This window comes from Hemitrygon akajei, chromosome 10 (genome assembly GCF_048418815.1).
Source record: "Hemitrygon akajei chromosome 10, sHemAka1.3, whole genome shotgun sequence".
NCBI lineage: Eukaryota > Metazoa > Chordata > Chondrichthyes > Myliobatiformes > Dasyatidae > Hemitrygon > Hemitrygon akajei.
In genome coordinates, this window is record NC_133133.1 from 88,674,740 (window position 1) to 88,699,398 (window position 24,659).

The 24,659-nt window shown below is 41.1% G+C and overlaps 1 protein-coding gene across 2 annotated transcripts in view; it reads left to right on the top strand.

Annotated features, from left to right (window-relative positions):
- The window catches only part of LOC140734522 (connector enhancer of kinase suppressor of ras 2), a 1,506,781-nt gene that overhangs the window by 1,277,542 nt on the left and 204,580 nt on the right, over nucleotides 1-24,659 (top strand). For both annotated transcript variants that reach the window (XR_012100554.1, XM_073058598.1), the window contains exon 12: nucleotides 3,740-3,978. Coding sequence is in view for 1 of the 2 variants with exons in the window: in XM_073058598.1 (XP_072914699.1) it covers nucleotides 3,740-3,978 (239 nt within the window). In the remaining variant the exon portion in view is untranslated. The remainder of the gene's footprint in view (nucleotides 1-3,739; nucleotides 3,979-24,659) is intronic.

Sequence of the window (24,659 nt, forward strand, 5' to 3'; positions counted from 1 at the left end):
TTGTGGCTTGTGATTAGCTCAAGTCACCAGTCTGAACATGGGCTTTCACAGAGCAGATATCATGCTGTTTGCCCTGTGAATTGCACTCGCTGGAGTTTAGAGGAATGAAATGGGACCCACTGACACCTATCAAATATTGAAAGACCTAGACAGTGTGGACATGGAGAGGATGTTTCCTGTAGTGGGAGAGTCTAGAAGCAGAGGGCACAGTTTCAGTATAGAAGGATAGACCTTTTTAAAAAAAAGATGAGGAATTCCTTTAGCTAGATGGTGGTAAATCAATGGAATTCTTTGCCACAGATGGCAGTGGAGGCCAAGCCACTGGGTTGATAGGATCTTAATTAGTCTGGGTGTCAAAGGTTATAGGGAGAAGGCAGGAGAATGGAGTTACGGTGGATAATAAATCAGTCATGATGGAATGGAGAGCAGACTCAATAGGCTGTATGGCCTAATTATGCTCTTATGTCTTACGGTTTTATTGTCTTGCAGACTTGAAACCTAATTTCATGAAAATACTTAACTTTAGTCTCTGTTCTTCCATGCCATTTAATGACTCCCTCCCAACTGGATCATCTTAAACTTCTAAAACCTCAGATTCTGATTGTTGATCTTATCCTCCCAATGCCCTTCCTCCTTCAAACATTCATAATTTATCTCACTGCCTCCTTCCCCACACTTCAGCTATTCCTAACCTATCTTCTCCCACCAAGCCCCAGAACAATTCCTCCAATTCCAGGGTGAAGTTTTAAGATGCCCTGGTCCCTAATTGTTAATATGACTCTACCCTTTATCACTGTGACTGTGCTCCTCTTACTCGCAAATCCCTCACCATCATCTCCCAGCGTGGCTAGACCTGGACTTTTTACTTAGCTGTTTTCCTTTTTAGCATGAAGTGTGGAAGGCCTGTTATGTAGTGCTTGAGCTGTGTCCTTCTCCTCTACAAATTGCACTTCAGTTACTCACTTCGGTGATTCGGATAGCACTTTCTAAATCTGCACCAGCAGTCTGCTTGACAGTCTCAGCAGGCTATGTGATGAAAGGAACCATTCATACTTTGAGTCAAAATAGTGTTTTGACTGGAAACGTCATCAATTCGAACTCTGCTCCAGTTCCCCACTGTGCATCCAGATCCAGATCCAGGTCCAGATCCAGATTGTTGCTCCAGATTTCAGCATCTGCACTCACTTGTGTCTCCGAAATCTGCAATCACTACCGCAGGAAGGACGTGGGCAGTGCAGTGGTGCAGCGGGTACAACTGCTGCCTGCCAGCTCCAGCAACCCACGTTCAATTGTAGAGTTGACATGTTCACCCTATGATGGGTGGAGTTTTTCCATGTCCTCTAATTTTCTCCAACATCCCAATGATGAGTGGACTGGTAGTTTAATTGGCCTCTGTGAGTTATCCCTAATTCGTAGATGATAGTTTAGATGTTGAGGAAGCTCATAGGTCTGTGGGGAGAATAAAATAGGATTAGAGTAGGATTGGTGTAAAATGGAGCTTGATGGTTGATGCAGATTCAGCTGGCCCATTTCCCTGCTCTGTGGCTCTGACTCAATGATCATCAATCATGGATTCACCTGCCTCTTGCGTACAATATGAGACGTGTTTGTAAATCAGCGTTCCTTCATCACAACTGCCTAATCCTACAGCAACTTCCCACAGCAGTTCAACAAGATGGCTTACCACCAGCTTCTCAATGGAATATATGTGTGTGTGTGTGTGTGTGTGTGTGTGTGTGGTTGTTTATTTATTTGTGTGTGTGTGTGTGTGTGTGTGGTTGTTTATTTATTTATTTGTGTGTGTTTATTTATTTACGTGTGTGGGTGTGTGTGTGTGTGTGGTTGTTTATTTGTGTGTGTGTGTGTGTCTCTGAGTGTGTATATGGTTGTTTATTTATTTATTTGTGTGTTGTCTGTGTGTATGTTTATTCACTTACTGAGACGCAGCAGGGAATAGTTCCATTGGCCCTTTGAGCCATGTTGTCCAGCAGTCTTCCAATTCGATCTGAACCTAATCACGGGTCAATTTACAATGACCAATTAACCTACCAACTGGTTTGTCTTTGGACTGTGGGAGGAAACCAGAGCATCTGGAGGAAACCCACACGGTCACGGGGAGAACATACAAACTCCTTACAGGCAGCAGTGGAAATTGAACCCAGTTTGCCTATATTGCAAAGCATTGTGCTAACCACAACACTTCTTTGAGTGCTGATGGTCATCCTCAGCCCTCAGATTATTTTACTACAACAAGGAAGGAGAGCATATGTCTCTGTGGAGATTGTCTTAGAGTTCCTCCCAACTTCTGAACAGGGTCTGTGTCTCACTGTATGCAGGATTATAGACACACATTCACTTTGTATGCAGGAGGTAAAAGTATGAGGTGTAACAGGAACCTTTCCTTTGAAAGATGAGGAGCATTCATAAATTATCCGGCATTTCTACTCCCTGGTCTTGATTCAGTCTACACTAAAATGTCTCAAAGGGTGAAAATTAATTTGTAAATCTGTAAGCAAGCACAAAAAAATCAAAAAGATATTGCTAATGCTGGAAATCTGAAATAAAAATCGAAAATGCTGAAAACACTCAGCTGGCTATTTCAGGTTCAGTGATACTTCATTGGAATGGGTGCTGGACCTGAGACATTAACTTTCTCTTTCCACAGATGCTGCCTAACCTGCTGAGCTTTTCCAGCATTGTCTAGTTTCGTTATACATTATAGATCTAAACAAGCACAGTCTGTGACATTATTTAGGATTTTCTTATTATAATTGAACATAAAAAGATGTTTACATGACTGTTAGGGTAGTGCCTAAAATAAAGTAAATGTCAAAGTTCAAAGTAAATTTATTATCAAAGTACACATGACACCATTGTCAATCCTGAGAGTCATCTTCTTGCAGGCTCACTCATAATAGAAAAATAACCATAACAAATCAATGAACTTACCGGGCATTCGAGCAGTGTGCGAGAGATAATAAACTTTGCAAATAAATAAATAAATAAGCAATAAATGTTGAGAACATGAGATGAGGAGCCCTTGAAAGCGAGACCATAGGTAGTGGGAACATTTCAGTAATGGGGTGGGTGAAGCTGAGTGAAGTTTCTCCTTTGGTTCAAGAGCCTGATGGTTGAGGGGTAATAACTGCTCCTGAACCTGGTAGTGTGAGTCCTGAAGCTTCCTTTCTCTGGGTAGCAGTGAGAAGAGAGCATGTCCTGGGTGGTGGGGGTCTCTGATGATGGATGCTGTTTCCCTGCGACAGCACTCCATGTAAATGTGTTCTCCACCACACGTCTTTAGAAGTCTGTCAAAGTTTTAGATGTCATGCCGAACCTTCGCAAACTTCTGGGAAAATAGATCACTGTCAAACGCTGTAGGTGCTATATGCTATCACTGCAGGAAGTAGTTACAAAACAGAATCTCACTAACTTAAACCATACTTTGTTTGTTTTTCATGCACAATATGACAGAAAATAAAACTGCACAATGTCTTTTTACGGTAACTTTACCAGTACCTACAAAATAAGTTTTTGATGTAATGGAAGAGTTAGTAGTTTTGATTGGGTGTATCCGAACATGGTTCAGATCGTATGGCTGTGGGCTGTGATGATGCTGCCTTGTGGTTGCCTGAACTTTTTTAAAGGAAGTGATTCTTTTACATAGTTTTTCAAGCTTGTGTCTTTTGATGCATTTGCAAATGAACTCACTACTTTCTGGTTCTTTCCTCATTTGACCCAGAGGATTCACTTCTACAATACCTGAGTGATGATAAGGTTCTGATCATTCAAGAGGAGCCTATGACACAGAGGGACAGCAAGAGAGACACAGGCAGGAGATCAAGGAGGAGGAAGAACCCAGGTAGTCCCAACTACCCTATTAGTCCCTCTGTACTGACAGCCCCAGTGAGACTCGAACCCACTCCTCAGGAGATCTTGAACTTTCCACTGCCTGAAAGCAACACGGTGCCTCTCTACCATGTAAGTTCTAAAGTCAAATTGTGGCTTTTATTTTCCAGTTTGTTTCTCGGGCACAAATTTAAAATGTTACATTTTGCTATTAAGCTTAGCAAAGGGTGCATGTTCCATGCATTTTAAAATGCACTCTACAGTTCTTGCTGTAACTTATGTGCAATCATTCAGGAATGGAATAATCCTATTCATCAGGAAGAATAGTTTAGACAGAGATGGCTAGAAAAGGTACTTAAACTGTGTGCTTAATGCCAATGGAAGTAATTTAAAACAGAAAAGGCAGATATTATCCCTATCAGCGGCAATTTTGTGTTGTTGGTCCCCTCAGAAGTTTCCCAAAGGAAAACTAAGCGCTGCCTTAACCTCCCTTTCTGCATAAACAGTGTGTAAATCCTTATTGTCTCTTTGTAATAACCATCCGTTATATAGCAAGTGTTGCTGGTATTAGGTGCATCTTTACTTGAGTTTTTAATAGTCATTCAGTAATTTAATTGGCTATACAATAGTCTAAATTGTTGCTTTCTAGAGCAAATATTATTTGAGTTGTGAAGATTTACTTTGTTGTGCACATGTGGCTGATTTGTGGCATTTAACATTTTTGCAAAATTCTGCTGACACCTCTGTCAGAAATCTCTCTTCTCCGGATCATGGTTATATGTTGTAACTGATTTAAGAAGAATGTAGTGCTTTGTAATTTACCTCAAATCAACAGCTGCAGAATTATTGTAGTCCATGATCTACCAGGAACTTAGCTGTGGTCCATTTATCTAGCAAACTAAGGATAGCTATGGATCATGATCGTGAAGAGCATGTGTTCACATAACTGCTAGCAATAGTGTTGTTGAAAACAAATAACTGTTTTAACCAATACTGCCAATTGATTTACATTGATTTGTCATATGACATTCATATTTCAACTGTATGCCATTGTCTGAAAGAGTTCTTTAAAAAACTAAACAGGGAAGAACAACATATTTGCTTATAAGTGAAAAGGAAACCATGAAGTTCAGAGACTAAAGGAGTTTGGGTGACGCATTGCAAGACTGCAGCTAATTTGCGAGATATCAGAATTTATATACAGAGCCTTGGAAATGTATTCAGCCTTCAAACCTTTGTTCACATAAATGAGGATTACAACCATGAACTTTGATCAATTTAATTGAGATCTTTTATTTGTGAGAAAATTGTAAAGCATGAAAAACTAAAAATTCAAACACTGAAATGTCAGCAGGTCTGAACCCCTTTGTTCAGAACTTAGTTGAACCACTTCTCACAGCTATTACAGCCTGTAGTCTTTTTGGATAAACCTCTGTTAGCTTTGATGTGATGTTTTCCCATTCCTCCTTGCAAAATTGTTCAAGCTGTGCCTGGTTAGTTGGGAGTAGTGATGGACAGGAATCTTGAGGTCTTGCCAGAGATGTTCGATCAAGTTAAGATTGAGACTCTGCCTGGGCCACTCAAGGACATCAATTTTCTTCATTTGAAGCCACTCCGTGGTTGCTCTGGCAGTGTGCTTTAGGTCGTTGTCCTGCTGAAAGATAAACTTTCTCCCCAGTTTAAGCTTTCTGGCAGGTTTTTATCTAGGATCTCTCTGGATTTAGTAGCATTCACTTTCCCATCAAGCTTGACCAGACTTCTGCTTCCTGCTGCTGAGAAGCATCACCATAGCATGATGCTACCTCCGCCATACTTTACTGTCGGGATAGTGTTACCTGGGTGATGCACACTATTAGATTTACACCACACATGTTGTTTAATGTTGAGGCCAAAAAGATCCACTTCAATCTCATCCGACCACAAGACTATCTTCCATATTGTTACAATATCTTCTACCTGACATTTTGCAAAGTCTTTACAGGCAAAGATATGTTTTTTTTTTAGCCGGGGCTTCTTTCTTGCCACTCTTCTATAAGTAACGTTTTTGTGTAAGGCCTTAGAGATTGTGGAGCTAGCAACTTCACCTTCGTTTGCAGCCATTAACTTCTGCAGCTTATTCAGAGTGACTGATGGTGTGAAGGTATATTGCACCTGAGGAAAGTTAGTAATTACAAAAGGAATGAATACTTTGTCAGCCTCACAATTTTCGTTTTTAATTTTTAGTAAATTGTTGACAGGTTTTGGAATTTTTTTTCATTTGACATGATGCATATGTTTTGTAGATTAGCTCAAAAAATCCTACTTCAATATATTTTAAATTTAGACACTGAGACAGTAAAATGTGAAAATAGTTGTGGGGGATGAATACTTTGTCAGGTATTCATGGAAAACCTCCAAGAAAAGCTTGAGAGTTTGTTGCTGTCACTATCAGTCTATGGGGAGATTTCACTTTTGCTGACCTGCTGTTATTTTCAATATTTTATTTTTGCCAGCTTCTCTTTTGTACAATATCTGTCAGATTTTAGAACTACTAACTTATCAGTGTACCCTGCATCTTTTTAATTCATAGTTCAATATTTTTCTCTGAAACAACAGCTAATGCTGATCATCCTCCTCAGTGCTGTTTTTGGAATATTGCTATTTTTAGGTTGGCTGCTGTGTTTTCCTCCAACAGTGACCCCAAAAGCACTGACTTTAAAACTCTCTAACACATTCTAAAGCCACGAAGGTTAATGTATTAACACATTGCAGAAGGAGACTCTTCGAGTATAATATTACAAGATTTTACTTTTTGTATGTTCATTCGATTAACTCTGCAAATTAAAGTTGTATATGCTTCTCGTGCCCCTTTAGCCAGGCAATTCCAGTTCGTACCAATTTACCATAGAAAGGAGGAATGCATCCTCATGTTACTTTGCAAGCTTTCACTGATTATCTTAAATCTGTGGTTCTTACAAGTCATGAAGTCATAGTCACAGGGTCTCAGCCCACTGTTATTCCCCTCCATAGATGCTGGCTGATCTGCTGAGTTCCTCCAGCATTTTGGGTGTTGCAGAAAGTCATAGAGTTGTGTAACACTAAATGTGGCCCTTCAGCCCAACTTGTCCTTACTGACCAAGGTGCATTCCTGAGCAAGTCTGAATTTGGCCCATATCCCTCAGAGCCTTTCCTATCCCGATATTACACAATTGTACCCACCTCTACTCTCTGGCAACTTATTCCATGAACCCAGTATCTTCTGCATGAAATACCTGCTCCACAGGTCCCCTTTGGTCCTTCCCATCTCACATTAAACCTACTCCCTCTAGTTTCTGATTGTTCTTTGTTGAGAAAAGAACTGTGACCTTACCTATATCCCTCATGATTTTATAATTTTAAGTTTCTCCCCTCACCCCGCCTCGTTCACACTGGGGAAAGGAGTCCCAGCCTATCCAGTCATTCCTAATAACTCAAGCCTATCTCGTTTCAACAACATCCTTGTGAATCTTTTCTGCACCCTCTCTAGTTTAGTATCTTTCCCATAGTATGGGGACCAAAACTACATGCAGTAGTCCAGATACGGTCTCACCAATGTGTGGTACAGCTACAATATGATGGCCCAACTCTTGTACTCAGTGCCCTAACCAATAAAGACAAGCCTGCCATACCCCTTCACTACCCTACCAAAGCATGTTACTATGTTTAGGGAAGCATGCACCTGTACCTCTTGGTCTCTCTGTTCTACAATGCTTCCCAGAACCCTGTATTTCACTCTGTTTCTATTCTGGCCTAGTTTGACTTCCCAAAATGCATCATTCACATTTGTCTGAGTTCATTTCCATCTGCCATCACTTTGCCCAATGTTGTCAACTCCCCCCACCCACTGATTCTGTCACTCACCCACACACGAGAAACAATTTTCAGTAGTTAATTCACCCACTGACATGTGTGTTTTTGGAATGTGAGAGAAAGGAAGACTACCAGGGGAAACCCGAGCAGTCACAGGGAGAACATGCAAACTCCACACAGACAGCCTCATAGGTCAGCATTGAAAGTGTGCCACAGATGGGAAATCCATTTATTGAAATTTATGAACAACTCCATCAAGCCTCTTTGAAACCTCTCCCTTACGGAGAACAACTCCAGCTTCCCCAATGCCTCCACAGAACTGCACTCCCTCATCCCGTTCTTGTTCTCATCAATCTCTTAGTCCTTGACATTATTCCAAAGGTGGTGATCCCAGGAAGTGAACAAAATATTCCAACTGGAGTACCACAGTGTTTTATAAAGTTTTAGCATAACTTCTTTGTTTGTACTGTTGTATTTCTAATTATGAACAGAAAGAAACTGGATACTTTATGGTTCAACTTCTCAACTTGTTCTGTCACTTCCTTGGGCTTGTTTATATCCATCCACAGATCTTTCTGTTCTATATTATGTCTTAACCTCATAGTTTATCTTTCTGCCCACTGAAATAAACTACTCCTCTCCTTTAATCTTGAATTGCATGTGTCTGTCTGTTTCTCAAGCATCCTCATGTCCTCATACATATACTTACAGCGTTATACTTACAACCCATTCAGTTTATTGCATCCATGCTGGTTCACAGAGCAATTCCATTCCTCCACTAATATTCTCTGTAACTTATTTTCTCCACAACTCACTCCCGAGATACCTGAACACCAAAGAAATTTTACGCTGGCCAGCCAGCACGGTTGTGGGATGTGGGAGGAACCTGACCACCCGAAAGAAACCCGCACAGCCACAGGGTGCAAACTCCACACAACAATGCCAGTGATCAGGATTGAACATGGGTCTTTGGAAATGGCAGGCAACAGCTGTACTAAATGCATCACTGTGCCATGCTTCTGGCCTCTTGCTATTGATTATCTTTGATTCTTTTGTATCATCAACGAACATTGAAATTACACTCTGTATATCTTTCCATATCATTAATTTATAGTAGGAAGAGTAATGGGTGCAAAATTGACTCTCGGGGAAAACAACTGGATTTGTTTCTCAGTTCCAAAAACACCAGCTCACCTCTATCCCTATTTCCTTTCTCTAATCCAATTTTGTAACCAAGCCATTATTTTTCCTTTAGTCCCATAACTCTAATCTACTGATATCTGCCGTAATTTATAGTATCTTTTTAAATACCTTATCTCAATCCATATCTACATGATCAACTGCATTAACTCCGGAAAATTCAATTCCACTGTCTGTCACAGTTTTAATGATAAATAACTTGTAAGCCATAATTAACAAAATAATAACTAAAATTTGAATTAGATTAATACTGCTATTATTTGTGTTATAAGAGCATGGGACCAAAACTCTTTAGCTATTCTTCAGGATGTGGCAGAACCTCTGATTTCCACCTCCAAATTAGACATTGTTAAGCCCCCATGGGTAGGCAGGTAGGAAGAAAATAAAAATGAATGCACATCAAAGAGATGTTGTAGGAGGATTACATGAGGTCCCCAGGATATGGGACTGGCTCTGGGGGAAGAGAGTACGTGGGTAATATGGGCTGTCATCCCAGCAGAGCTGACACCACTGTCCTTATGGGGTTTGCTGATGCCTCTGCGGAAGTTTTAAACTCAATTATTAGAGAAATAGAACTGACACTGACACTAAATTGTTTGAGGAAGATAGTTGATTAATAATCAAGTATGGGAGCCAGAGGTATGACTTTGGAAGCCAGAGGAAACTAACAGAAACAAAACAGTCCAACAGTGCTCAGTGATTTCTATTAGAAAACAAGGAAATAATAACACAGATAAAAGTATGACTGTATAATATTGTGGCAATTGCCATAAAATTGCTTAAAGCTGTGCCAATAAATTAAATTCCATTAAAGTTTAGTTTGAGTTTAAATCACTGAAAGTTGACGTTTTCCACTGTACTGATTTCAGCGTTAACAGATGAGACAAAGAGACAGGTAAAGGGGTTCTAGCAATATTGGTTGAGGTAAAGGTATTGAAATATTGAGAGAAGATATGCTCAGGCAATCAACAACTGATGCCTGGTCTATTGGTAATGTGGTAAACTAGATCAGTAAATTTGTGGATGACACTAAAATTGAGGACATATTGGACAGTGAGGAATGCTACCAAAGCTTGCACAGTGATTTGGATCATCTGGGAAAATAGGCTGAAAAATGACAGATGGATTTTAATGCAGTCAAGCCTCCCTTTGGAAGGACGAACTGAGCTAAGAGTTGCACAGTGAATGGTAGGGCACTGAGATGACCTGGCGATACCAGTCCATATTCCCTTGAAAGTGGTATCACGGGTAGATGGGGTCGTAAGGAGAGCATTTTGCACATTGCCTTTCATAAATCAATTAGAGGAGTTGGAAAATTATGTTGAAGTTGTGTAAGACAAGTTGTGAGGCCAAATTTAGAGTATTTTCTGCTGTTCTGGTCACCTACCTGCAGGGAAGATATCAATAAGATTGAAAGAGTGCAGAGAAAGTTTATGTGGATGCTGAGGGCCTGAGTTACAGCAATAGGTTGAATAGCATAGGACTTTATTCCCTGGCGTGCAGGAGAATGAGGAGAGATCTTACAGAAGTATTCAAAATGATGAGGGGTATAGATCAGGTTAAAGAATGCAGGTTTTTCCCCTTAATTTGGGTGAGATCAGAATCTCATTTTCAGGGAGTCTTCACCTCATGCTTGAAGTTCGAAGTAGATTCATTATCAAAGTACATAGACAACCCTGAGATTCTCAATATTTATTGCTTGTTTATTTATCATTATTATTTTCTGTATTGTCTTTTGCTTACTGGTTGTTTGTCCGCCCTGTGGGTGTGGTCTTTCATTGATTCTATCATGGTTATTGGATTTACTGAGTATGCCACATGGAAGCAAGTCTCGGGTTTGTATACATTGTATTACATTGGTAATAAATTTACTTTGAACCAGCAGAAGCGTTTGATGCAAGTTCAGTTGCAACATTTAAGAGAAGTTTGGATTGGTACTGTCCATGGATTAAAATGATATGGAGGACTATGATCTGGGTGAAGATAAATAGGACTAGGCAAAAAAAAATTAGGCTAACATGGTTTCAAGGGGATGTTTCTACGAAGTCATGTTAGTGAACTGAGGAACAGAATTGAAGCAAATTAAAGAATTATAGGCTCCCCAAAAGAAGGGGAAAGAAAAGCAAATATATACAGTATGGGGCCTCCATTGATCAGAGTCAAGCATGGATATTGTACCCGAGCTGTCTCGATACGCAAGCCTGAGCAGTACGACATGGAGAGCAAGCTGTTGCCCATGCAGCAAGCTTCCCCTCTCCATGCATCTGATGAACCCAAAGGAAAGGCAGAGACTGATACAGCCTGGTACCAGCAGCGTCACAGGAGTTTCCAGTCAGCAATGAAATCAATGCCTTAGGAACTCCAACTCCAGAGTTTTCCCTCGGAGTTTACTTCGGAAGCCTTCCCCATGAGTGTGTTTGCTGCAAGGAAGTGGAGGTTTGAAATCAGAGTTTTCCTTTTCCTAGATGAGCTACCAACCATGGCTAACAAGTTCCATCTGTCCAAAGCGACTGGTTTTAAGGCATCAGTAACCAGCCCCTGCCCCTTCTCCTGACACTGGAAACACTTCCACCAGGCTTAGTAGCCAAGTCACACGTGAAGGCCAGGAGCTTGGTTGTTAGAGGCTATTTGAGGCGCACGCCATTGGGAGCATTTCATAGGCAGTGGGAGCTTGACCCATTACCACCCCTGGCTATAACAATCTGTATACAGACAACAGAAATGTATGGAGTGCAAGACAGTAATAGGATGGAACTCCAGAATTAACTAGCAGACTAAAGGATATCCAGAGAGCAGATGTCTTGAAATAAAATCAAGAGAACTCTTTTAATCACTGCCAAATACAGTAAACAGAAGAAAGGCTAATGCTGGATTTAATTTCCCAAAGTGAACCTGGCAAGTGAAAAAGTTTGCTGTGGGAGAGAGTTTGGGGTCAGAATCCAGCTGGATACATAAATAGTTGTGAAAAATTGATGAATTAGATCTGGATTAAAGGTCCTAAATTGAAGAAATGTCAACTTAATCACACTGAAGCATGGTTTAGCAGAAATACAGTGCCAACCCAGCCATTAAACTACCAGAACTCCAGTCTGGGTACCTGTTCAAATTCCACCAAGGCAGCTGTCCGATTCAATTAGAAATCAAAATGCTGAAGATGCTGGCATCTAAAATTTATAAAAATACTAAAAATGCTGGAAACACTTTGCAGATCAGGCAGCTTCTGTGAAATGAGTTCTGATGAAGGGTCAGAGAAATGGCTGTTGGATTGATTTTGTAAAAGTGTCAGGAAGTATTACAGTAAATAGTAGGACTGTTCAGAGCATTGATATACAGGATTTTGAGGTTAAGTGTTATCTCCTGAAAGTGGCAACACAAGCAGAAGGGGTGGTAAAGTTGGTATACAGCATGCTTGCTTTCATTAGTCGGGTTATTGGCTGTGAAGTCGGGAAGTCGTGTTGTAGCTGCATAAAACTTTTGGTTAGGCTACACAAGGAATTTTGGGTGCAGTTCTGATCCTTGCATTACAAAAGGGTGTGGAGGCTTTGGAGAGGGTACAGTAGAGGTTCACTGGGCTGTTGTCTGAATTGGAGAATATTAACTATAAGCAAGATTGGACAGACTTGGGTTGTTTTCTCTGGTGTGCTGGAAGCTGAGGGGGCAACCAAGTAGAAGTGTGTGAAGTTATAGGAGGCATAGTTAGGGTAGATTGTTGGAATCAATTCCCCAGCATGGAATTGTCAAACAGTAGTGAGTTTAAGTTGTGAGGGGAAAGTTCATAGAAGATATACAAGACGTTTTTTTTATTTACACTGTGGTAGGTGCTGGGAACACGTTGCCAGAGGAAGTGGCAGCAACAGACATAAAAGCAGCATTTAAGAAGCATTTAGAGAGACACAAGATCAGCCAGCGAATGGAAGGATATAGACCATGTGCGAGCAGATGGGTGTACTTTATTTGGCACTGTGATTGGCACAGATATCATTGCTCAAAGGGCCTGTTCCTGTGATGTACTTTCCTGTGTTCTGTCTCAGACCTGAATCTTTAATTCTTTTTCTGTGAATAGTGCTTGATCTTACGTGTATTCCCAGCATTTTCTGTCTTTATGTGATGTTTATTCACTGTAAGAACTCACTTGCTACCAGCGCGCATGGCAGTGTCAAGGAACACTTCTTCCCCAGCATGCAACCATGTGACCGCCTGTAGACAAGCACTGGGCTCTATTGCAGAGCAACAACTGCTCCAAGCTTGTAGGTCCATAACAGGAAGCCATGTTTGAAGCAAATGGGGTTGGCTTTCAGCTGTATTCGAATCCATCAATGGGTTTCACGGTAAAACCCCAGCTCTGGCCAGTACAGGGCTGCAGGTAGCTGTAGGCCTGACTCTGATTGCTAAGCATATAGTTTGAACTATGAGCTCTGGGGACAATTGGCTGAGAAAGAACCCCCAGAAGAACTCAAACTGGGTGAGGATACATAGGGTGCAGTCACCAGTCATGAGGTATCCCACTTCTACATGGATTTTAATGAGGTGGTTGACAGGGTTCCTCACTGTAGACTCATCCAGAAGATTAAGATGCATGGAATCTTTGGCGTTTTGGCAGATTTTTTAAAAAAATTGTCTTATCTGTAGAACACAAAGGGTAGTTAGTATTTGATAGGACTTTTTCTACCCAAGACGAGTATTGTTCCGTCAGTCCCTTTACTGGGTCTTTGCTGTCTGGGATAGATAACCTGGATGAAAATGTGAATGGGTTGGTTAGTGAGTTTGTAGATGATACAATGACTGGTGGTATTGTGGATAATGTAGAAGCTTATTTGCCAAAATGATACAGTGGAATATAGATCAGTTCCAAATGTGGGAAGAAAAATGGTAGATGGAGTTTAATTTGGCCAAGTATGAAGAGTTGCACTTTAGGAAATCAAGAGACAATACTGTTAATGGAAAGACATTAGTAGTTAATATAAAGTGGAAACTGAGGTCCAAATCTGTATCTCCCCGAAAGTGACTGCACAGGTTGATGTGACATGCTTACATTTATTTGTTGAGACATTGAAGTCAAGAGTTGGGAAGTTATGTTGAAGTCTTTGAAACCTCGGTTAGGTAGCATCAGGAGTATTGCACTCAGTTCTGGTTGCTCGTTAGGTGGAGGCTTTGGGGAGGGTGCAGAAGTTTACCGAGATGCTGCCTAGATTAGAGGCCATGTGCTAAGAGGTGAGTTTAGACTAACTTGGGCTGTTTTCTCTAGAGCAGCGGAAGCTAAGGGGAGATCTGATAGAAGTTTACAGGATCATGGGAGGCATAGAGTGGACAGCCAGTGTCTTTTCCACAAGGTTGAAATGTCTAACACCGAAGAGCATCCATGTTAGGTGAGAAGGAGTAAGTTTAAAGAACAAGTGTGAAGCAAGTTTTTCTACACAAAGGGTGTTGGCTGCCTAGAATGAGCTGCCAGAGGTGCCAGTGGAGAGAAATACAAAAGAGGCATTTAAGAGACTCTTAGATAGGCAGGTGTATGTGCAAAGAATGGAGGGATTTAAGACCATCAGACCTTAACATATAGGAGCAGAATTAGGCCACTCGGCCCATTAGGTTTGCTCCATCATTCAATCATAGCTGATTTGTTATCCCTCTCAACCCCATTCTCCTACCTTCTCCTATAACCAATAGGAACATTATGTAGGGACAAGGGAGTACCATAGTTTAATTTCAAGCTTAGTTCATTCAACACAACATCCTGTGCAGTATTGTCTATGTTCAGTGTTCTAAAGTTGCAACAGAATATCCCAACGTTTATATTCTGTGCCCTGATTTATAAATATAATAAACAGCATGTGCCTTCTTTATCTCTCCTTCTACCATGTTGCCATGTTGCAACTCTGGATACGAACCTCAAAGTCTCTCTGTTCATCAACCTTGGCATGCTACCAATAACTCTATATGTCCTACCCCACTGGACTTTCCAAAATATATCAGCTCACAATTGTCAGCGATTAACCAAAGTTCTACCAAAGCTCCATCTAAATTTCTGTTTAATCTACATCCTGCTCCATTTTGGACAAGATCCTCACCATCCACAACACTGATATCTATCATGTCATCTGCAAGCTCACTAATCATTCCTCCTACATTCACACTGAAAATAATTATATTTTGTTGCAAAAATGCAAAGATTCCAGCTTCAACTCCTGCAGTCACAAACTTCCAGATAGGAAAGCATCATTTCAAACATTCAAAGTACATTTATTATCAAAGTATGTGTACAATCTTGAGATTCGTCAGCCACAAAACAAAGAAACCCTAAAGAACAAGGTAAAGCAATAACAGAATAATGTGTAACAGCCACGGTGAGTGTGCAGTGCAGGTAAACAATAAACTGCAAGATCATAACGAGGTAGGTTGTCAGATCGGGAGTTCATCTTATTCTGTTGGAAAACCATTTAATGGTCTTTTTACAGAGGCTAGGAGCTGACCCTGAGCATGGCAGTATGTGCTTTCAGGCTTTGCATTGAAGAGGAAAAGAGTGAATGTCTGGTGGTGGCAGGGTCTGTGATTATGTTGGCTGCTTTACTGAGGCAGCAGGAAGTAAGGCAGAGTCCGTAGAGGAGAGGATGTGCTGAGCGGAGTCTACAACTCTCTGCTCTTTCTGGCAGTCAAGCTCAGCTTCCATACTTCGCCATTTTGCATCCAGATAGAATGCATGGTGCATTAATAAAAATCAGTCAGGGTGGGCAGGGACATGCCAGGTTTCTTTCACCTCGTGAGGAAGTAGAGGCAGCGCTGAGCTTTAGTCTACGTGGTTGGGCCAGGACAGGCTATTGATGATGTTCACTCCTCGGAACTAGAAGCTCTCAAACCACACAACTTAAATGCTGTTGATGTAGGCTGGAGCACACCACCCCCCCCACCCCCCCCCCCACCTCCTGAAGGCAGTGGCCAGCTGTTTGGTTTTGCTGACATTGAATTCAGAAGGATGGGGAGGCAGATCTCATTGAAACCTTTCAAATGTTGAAAGGCCCAGTCAGAGTAGATGTGGAATGGATGTTTCTCTCATGGTGGGAGAGTCTAGGACAAGAGGGCACAATCTCAGGATAAAGGGGCGCCCTTTCAAAACAGAAATTTCTTTAGCCAAAGGGTGGTGGAATCTGTTGCCACATGTAGCTGTGGAGGTCAGGTCATTGGGTGTATTTAAGGCAGAGTTTGATAAGTTCTTGGTAGGATATTGATAATCGAAGAGTCAGTGATAAGAATACTATCAAAGGAAGCTAGTGATTGCCTGGCAGCAGTGTAGGATGAAGTGCAGAAGGAACTGCACAGGTCGCATTGTGATTGGAGGGAGATAGGCTGCTGACTTTTGGGTCATGACACATAGCCAATTATCAGCTAAATCCATATGGTCTTGCTGTTATGGAATACGGTCAGTTCACTTCCAGAGGGGCTGTACTCACCAGTGAATGGCTGCATTTCATGATTAGAACATTTTGTTAGTACTGTGAGTGAATTTGTTTTATTGATAAAAACATGGCACAAATTTTATTCTTAGGTTTAGAGAAGTCGGCTTTTTATACAGTATACCAGATTTAATCGGTTTCCTTCCTTTGCCTTGATGCAAAGTTCAATCTTGATGCCTGATTAGTGGATTTTTGTGAAAACTTACAGGACATAATCCATTGACTTGAATTATTTGCCAACCTTGACTTTATTTGTGTAATGCAAAAAAGATTAGAAAAAGCATAGAAAATCTGTGTTGATAGGAACAATTTAAGTGTCTCTGTAGTAGGCTCCAAGGAGCCATGGTTAAATTTGAAGTGATTTGTACTGTTAATGCTGAACATAATAGACACATTCTTTTCCATTGTTCACTGAAAACAGATGCTAAAAACAAAATATTGTAGGTAATTTGCGTGTAATTACTGGTATTCTCTTCTTCATGTCTCACTAGATCCAGTGAGAATATATTGTTCTTGCAAAGGTTTGTTGGTTTTATAAATTAGCAAGCTGAGAAACAGGAAATCACAATGACAAGTAACACACACAAAATGCTGGAGGAACTCAGCAGGCCAGGCAGCATCTATGGAAAACAGTAAACAGTTGACGTTTCAGGCTGAGACCCTTCTTCAGCACTGGAAAGGAAGATGAAAAATCAGAATAGAAAGGTGAAAGGAGGGGAGGAAGAGATACGAGGTGGCAGGTGATGGGTGAAACCAGGAGGAGTGGGAGGGGTGAAGCAAAGAGCTGGGAAGTTGACTGGCAAAAGAGATAAAGGGCTGGAGAAGGGGGAATCTGATTGGAAAGGACAGAAGACCATGAAGAAAGGGAAGGGGGAGGAGCACCAGAGGGAAACGATGGGCAGAAAGGAAGAGAAGGTGTGAAAGGGAAATAAGAATAGGGAATGGTGAAGGAGAGGAGGGCTTGGACAGTTACTGGAAGTTCAAGAAATCAATGTTCATGCTATCAGGTTGGAGGCTACCCAGAAAGGATATAATGTGTTGCTCCTCCAACCTGAGCAGTAGAGGAGGCAATAGACGGACATGTCAGAATGGGAATGGGAAGTAGAATTGAAATGGGTGGCCACTGGGAGATCCCACTTTTATTGATTTAGTAACACACAGCATGGAGCAGGCCTGTTCAGCCTTTTGAGCTGCATCACCCACTAAACCCTGATTCAATCTGGAATAAGCCCTTCCAGCACTTTCAGCAATACCACCCAGCAAACCCCCGAATCCCAGCCTAATCACGGGACTTATAATGACCAATTAACCTACCAACGGAAGAGATGTGGGTGAGGGCAGCATTGATGGTGGATAAAGAGAAGCCCTTTCTTTGAAGAAGGAGTACATCTCATTAGTTCCGGAATGAAAATCCTTGTCCTGAGAGCAGATGCGGCAGGGATGGAGGAACTGAGAGAAGGGGATGACATTTTTGCTGGTGATAGGGTGAGAAGAGATATAGTCCGGGTAGCTGTGAGAGTTAGTGGGTTATAAAAGAAATCAGTGGATAAACTGTCTCCTGAGATAGAAACAGAGGGATCGAGAACATAGTCCAGGTAGCTGATCCAGCTCCTCCTACTTGACTCTGGAACAGAATAAACCCACAGATAAGGGGGGTGCTGTTGAATCTGGCAGACTGACCTCTGCCTTGCTGAGGCTAGGTGACAACTCTCAGACACCTCCTCTTACTTACCTCTCAAACAAGAGCCCCTACACCTCCTCCCTCACTACCATTCAGGGCCCCAAACAGTCCTTCCAGATGAGGTGATACTTCACCTGTAAGTCTGTTAGGGGCATCTACTGTATCCGGTGCTCCCCTTTTGGCCTCCTGTATTTCAATGAGACCCGATGTAGATTGGGACACCACTCCACTGAGCACCTCTGTTCTGTCCGCCACTAAAAGAGGGATCTCCTGATGGCCAGCCTCTACTGCTGGGATGAGGCCACACTCGGGCTGGAGGAGCAATACATAATATTCTATTTGGCTAGCCTCCAACCTGATGGCATGAACACTGATTTCTTGAATTTCCAGTAATTCCAGTAAGGAATATAAAAGTGGATAAATCTCCAAGTCCTGACAGGATATTCCCTAGGACCTTGAGGGAAGTTAGTGTGGAAATAGCAGGGGCTCTGACAGAAATATTTCAAATGTCATTAGAAATGGGGATGGTGCTAGAGGATTGGCATATTGCCCATGTTGTTCCATTGTTTAAGAAGGGTTCTAAGAGTAAACTTAGCAATTATAGGCCTGTCAGTTTGATGTCAGTGGTGGGTAAATTAAGTATTATTAAGTAAATTAAGTATTCTTAGAGATGGTATATATAATTATCTGGATAGACAGGGTCTGATTAGGAACAGTCAACATGGATTTGTGCGTGGAAGGTCATGTTTGACAAATCTTATTGAATTTTTTGAAGAGGTTATGAGGAAAGTTGACGAGGGTAAAGCAGTGGATGTTGTCTATATGGGCTTCAGTAGGCCTTTGACAAGGTTCCTCATGGAAGGTTAGTTAGGAAGGTTTAATCGTTAGGTATTACTATTGAAGTAGTAAAATGGATTCAACAGTGGCTGGATGGAAGATGCCAGAGAGTAGTGGTGGATAACTGTTTGTCAGGTTGGAGGTCGGTGACTAGCGGTGTACCTCAGGGATCTGTACTGGGTCCAATGTTGTTTATCATACACATTAATGATGGGGTGGTAAATTGGATTAATAAGTATGCAGATGATACTAAGATAGGTGGCATTGTGGATAATGAACTAGGTTTTCTGAGTTTGCAGAGAGATTTAGGCCAGTTACAAGAGTGGGCTGAAAGATGGCAGATGGAATTTAATGCTGATAAGTGTGAGGTGCTATATTTTGGTAGGACTAATCAAAATAGGACATACATGGTAAATGGTAGGGCATTGAAAAATGCAGTAGAACAGAGTGATCTAGGAATAATGGTGCACAGTTCCCTGAAGGTGGAATCTCATGTGGATAGGGTGGTGAAGAAAGCTTTTGGTATGCTGGCCTTTATAAATCAGAACATTGAGTATAGGAGTTGGGATGTAATGTTAAAATTGTACAAGGCATTGGTAAGGCCAAGTTTGGAGTATTGTGTACAGTTCTGGTCACCGAATTATAGGAAAGATGTCAACAAAATAGAGAGAGTACAGAGAAGATTTACTAGAATGTTACCTGGGTTTCAGCACCTAAGTTACAGAGAAAGGTTGAACAAGTTAGGTCTTTATTCTTTGGAGTGTAGAAGGTTGAGGGGGGACTTGATAGAGGTATTTAAAATTATGAGGGGGATAGATAGAGTTGACGTGGATAGGCTTTTTCCATTGAGAGTAGGGGAGATTCAAACAAGAGGACGTGAGTTGAGAATTAGGGGGCAAAAGTTTAAGGGTATCACGAGGCAGAACTTCTTTACTCAGAGAGTGGTAGCTGTGTGGAACGAGCTTCCAGTAGAAGTGGTAGAGGCAGATTTGATATTGTCATTTTATGTAAAATTGGACAGGTATATGGACAGGAAAGGAATGGAGGGTTATAGGCTGAGTGCAGGTTGGTAGGACTAGGTGAGAGTAAGCGTTCAGCACGGACTAGAAGGGCCAAGATGGCCTGTTTCCGTGCTGTAATTGTTATATGGTTATATGGTTAATTGCCCTCCCCCTTCACCATTCCCCATTCCCATTTTCCTCTCTCACATTATCACCTTACCTGCCCATCACCTCCCACTGGTGCTTCTCACCTTCCCCTTTTTCCAGGGTCTTCTTCCCTCTCTTATCAGATTCTCGCTTCTCCAGCCCTTTATCTCTTTCATCAACTTCCAAGCTCTTTACTTCAACCCCTCCCCTCTCCTAGTTTCATCTATTCATCTACCACCTTCTACTTCTTACTCCCCTTCCCCCATCTTCTTAATTGGGCTTTTTGATTTTTTCTAGTCCTGCCAAGGGTCTCAGACTGAAATGTCGACTGTTTCCTCACTTCCGTAGATGCTTCTGATCCTGCTGAGTTCCTCCAGCATTTTGTGTGTGTCGCTTTGATTTCCAGCATCTTCAGATTTTCTCTTGTTTGTGATCACAATGACAAGACTTCACTTCATATCAGTGTGTTTCCTGATAAAGAAGTAAAATTTAAATGGTTCTTTGTTTTGAGGGCTTTTATTCCATCTATCATTGAATGCTACATGTTCCACTTAAAATAGAAAAGATGGCTAAGCGTATCAGATACAGAAAAAGTTAAGGGTTCTGGCAGCAGTCTGGCTGTGGTAGGTTATGGTGCCCAAATCATGCTCAAGATCAAGCTCTGTCTCAAGTATAAGGCTCAGCAAAGTAAATTATCCCGATGTGTTCTGTTCACACATTGCAAAACAAGTCCTATCAGGTCCACTGGGCTCCTCTCAGTCAGTAGTAAAGAAGATGTCTCCAACAGTATCAAGAATGCTGACAAAACTCAAACCAGGAGGAATCAAAGGAGAACTCTGTACTCGCTGTTTAATATTAATTCGTTTGCATATATAATTTTTCTCTAGGTTAAGTAAGCAGTTCAAGCATACAATTTCCTGCTAAAATCCTCTGTATAACACCATTGATCACTTGCCTGCAGTTAAATATTCATTGGACTGTGGTTCAAAGTGCAAAATTCAGCTTGTGAATTAATTGAGCCATTGATTCAGAAGCACAGGAAGACCACAAGTAACAAGGAGGATACTGAAGAGTCTGTCCATTATGTCTCCACAATAGTAAAATATACTACTGTAATTAATATACCCTGTAAAGATCAATGTTGGGCACTTGACTGGTGAGCTCTCTGCTTGCAGATCTACAGCTGAATTTAAAGTTTTAAAATCAAACTAATTTTATTATCAAAGGACATATGTTTCACCATATACTACCCTGAGATTTAATGTCTGCAATATGAATAAACATTTAAAAAATAGCATTTGAATTTGAATTGAGGAAGCCACGGAATGACAGACTCCTGCTAGCAACAATGAACAGGGAATTAAAGTTACTGAGCGGCCGTGTTCATCAATGTGTACATCTTGAACATGAAAGGAAAAGCGGTTTACTTAATGACAAGATTTTGACAATTGTCAAAAAACTGGTGTGAGCAATTCTGCTGAATTATACTTTATAGGCTTTCCCTAACACAAGGTTCAGAATTGTCATCAAAAAGCAACTCCATAAAATTGTCCCTAAAATTGGCAGAACCTACAGACGTGTGAGTTATTTTTAAAGATTTCCAGTTGGCTCAGCTAGAAGTCAGCTGAGTGCTTCTCTGCAGTTGTTTTTACCTCTCCAGAGTTTAGAAGAATGAAAGGTGATCTCAGAAACACACAACACTTTCACATGGATTGACAGGGTAAAGGCATCAATGATGTGGCAAGAGGCAAGGGTCACAGATTCAGTATAAGGGGTCAGCCATTCGGGACAGAAATAGACAGGAAGTTGCACAGCCAGAGCATTGTGAATCTTTGAGATTTTCTACCCAAAAGGTGTAAGAAGATTCAGTCATGAGGTATATTCAGATCAGAAATGGATAGATCTTTAGGCAATCAGAGAATCAGAATCAGAATCACTGGCATGTGTCATATTTGTTAACTTAGCAGCAGCAGTTCAATGCAATACATGATAATATAGAAGCTAAGTAAATAAATCTATTACAGTATATGTATATTGAATAGATTAAAAATTGTGCAAAAACAGAAATAATATATATTAAAAAAGTGAGGTAGTGTTCACAGGTTCAATGTCCATTTAGGAATCAAATTACAGATGGGAAGAAGCTGTTCTGAATCACTTAGTGTGTGTCTTCAGGCTTCTGTACCTCCTACCTGATGGTAACAGTGAGAAAAGGGCATGCCCTGGGTGCTGGTGCTCCTTAATAATAGACACTGCCTTTCTGAAACACCGCTCCTTGAAGATATCCTGGGTACTTTATAGGCTGGTACTCAAGATGGAGCCGACTAAATTTACGACCCTCTGCAGCTTCTTTCAGTCCTGTCTAGTAGCCCCTGTCCCCCCCAAACCAGACAGTGATGTCAGAATGCTCTCCACGGTACATCTATAGAAGTCTATGAGTGTTTTGTTGACATACCAAATCTCTTCAAACTCCGAATGAAGTACAGTCGCTGTCTTGCCTTCTTTATAGCTGCATCAAAATGTTGCGATTTAGGTCCTCAAAGGTCTTGATACCACCGAGCTTGAAACTGCTCACTCCCTCCACCTCTGATCCCTCAATGAGGATTGGTATGTGTTTCTTCATCTTACCCTTCCTGAAGCATAGAATATTGGTTAAGGCAAGGGAGTGATACTGAGATAAAAGATCACATTTGACCATTGTGAATGGTAGAGCAGGCAAGAAGGCAAATTGGCCTACTCTTGTTTTTAATTCTAATGTTCTTTTGAATATTTCCAACTTTAGACACAGGGATTCTTTGGGTAATATAAATTATATGGAATAAATTATTAGATCTCGTGAATAGATTAAGTTTTTATTTCTTTATATGCTTTCAACATTTTTGAAAGATGCACAGTTTTTTCTTTTTTATATCTAATTATATTTAATTCTAATTGATATCAGAACCGTGATAAAATATTATGGATCTGAAACATTCCCTCTGTTTCTTTATTCACAGATATTGTTTTGCCTGTTTAGTTCCAGGTTCCCAATATCTGCACTATTATAATTTAAGTTCAATTTGTACTTGCAGATTGATCAATCACAAAACTGTACATATTTCACTTAACAAGCATGTAATTTCACCACAATGTTGGTGGTTCAAATGTGCCTGAGCAAACAACAGTATTTATAAATAATTGTAAAGGACTTAACTTCTTCTGGCTGCAGATTAGATCTAGCTGAACAACTGCTGTGTGTGGTTTACCGAACACACCACAGGCTATATTTTTCCCTGCTTATTACAATGGCTAAACTTGCCAGTAACTTCCCCTTGAAGCCTTCTTTCAGCTGGAATGGATCTGCTGGTGGAACTCTCCACCGAGAAGCCCCATTCGCAGATGATTAATGAGGGTCAGGAGAGTGCAGATCTCTCTATAATGAAACTGAAGGGCACCATTGACGCAATCCTCTGAGAAGCAACTCAGCTATGCCCTCTTTTTCAAATGTACATATTCACAGCATGTACATCATTTTCACTAGAGTACATGCAACATTAAAATTTAAATTAGCTCATGACCACCCTTGTCCAGGATGCACTCCTGCTTCTGGGAATGGTGGGTATTGACCTCCAAAGTCCCAGTTGTCACCTTATGCCTCTCTCCATGAACATATCCAGGGAAGAGGGACAGGCAGGCAGCTCGAGTGGAATCTATGATGGCCTATTGCCTGCACCAGCACTTGGCCATCTCAAGAGGATCAGACAGAAAACAAACTCCCCTGACCGGATCACCCACCTACACTGGGTGTGCAAAGATCAGGGGCCTGGAACTGAAGTGCAATTGCACCGTCAGAAACAGCCACCTCAAACAGACAAAGAGGGGCTGCAACCTCTCAAACTTACTATAGAGAAAACTCCCATCTTACAGAGGGGTTTGCTTTGCAAGAAAACTGTTCCAATCCCAATTTTTCTATAATGTAATTTGCATGCATCAAGAAATGTGAGTTTTAAAGAAATGTGTTTATTTATTTGTTTTCTTTCATATGAATTTTATAAGAGTAAATTGTTATTCCATATCTCCATTTTTTGGTACTGATTTGTGAATACTGTTAGGGCAAATTTCTGTTACCCAACTTCTGTAATGCTAGGATTACCTCTATTTATATGGAACATGGATTCTCCCAGGCCACAGAAATGGCAGATGGCTTAAAGGTCCATAAACCAAATTAAAAGCCTTTTGCAGTCACGGCTCTGCACAACAATTTCCACCCCAGATTTCCAATGTAAAGGGGGATGATTCCTGCCTAAAGAGACCACCCACCACTGAAGACATCTTCAGAGCTGGATGGCAGAACAGATTGCCACAGTATGACCAGATGGCAGGGGGAAGCAACAAAATGGAGAATGTGCAGGAGCAGCTAATATGTGGCATAACTTTGTGTGGTATAGAATGGCAGGGAAGACATTTCTTCAGGAGAGTTCACGGTGTCTGGGACCAACACCTGAGGAGGATGTCAGACCCTATATCTAATGAGCAATTGTACTCCTCTCCACATTCTCATCCCCACAGGCGACAGACCTATCAATGACTGACTCTAATAGATACCTCCAAAAAGTTATTGAAGATAAAAAAGTCATTTAAGACATTGAGCAACTAAATAATTACAGACTAATAAAGCAGTGGAATTAAACATTG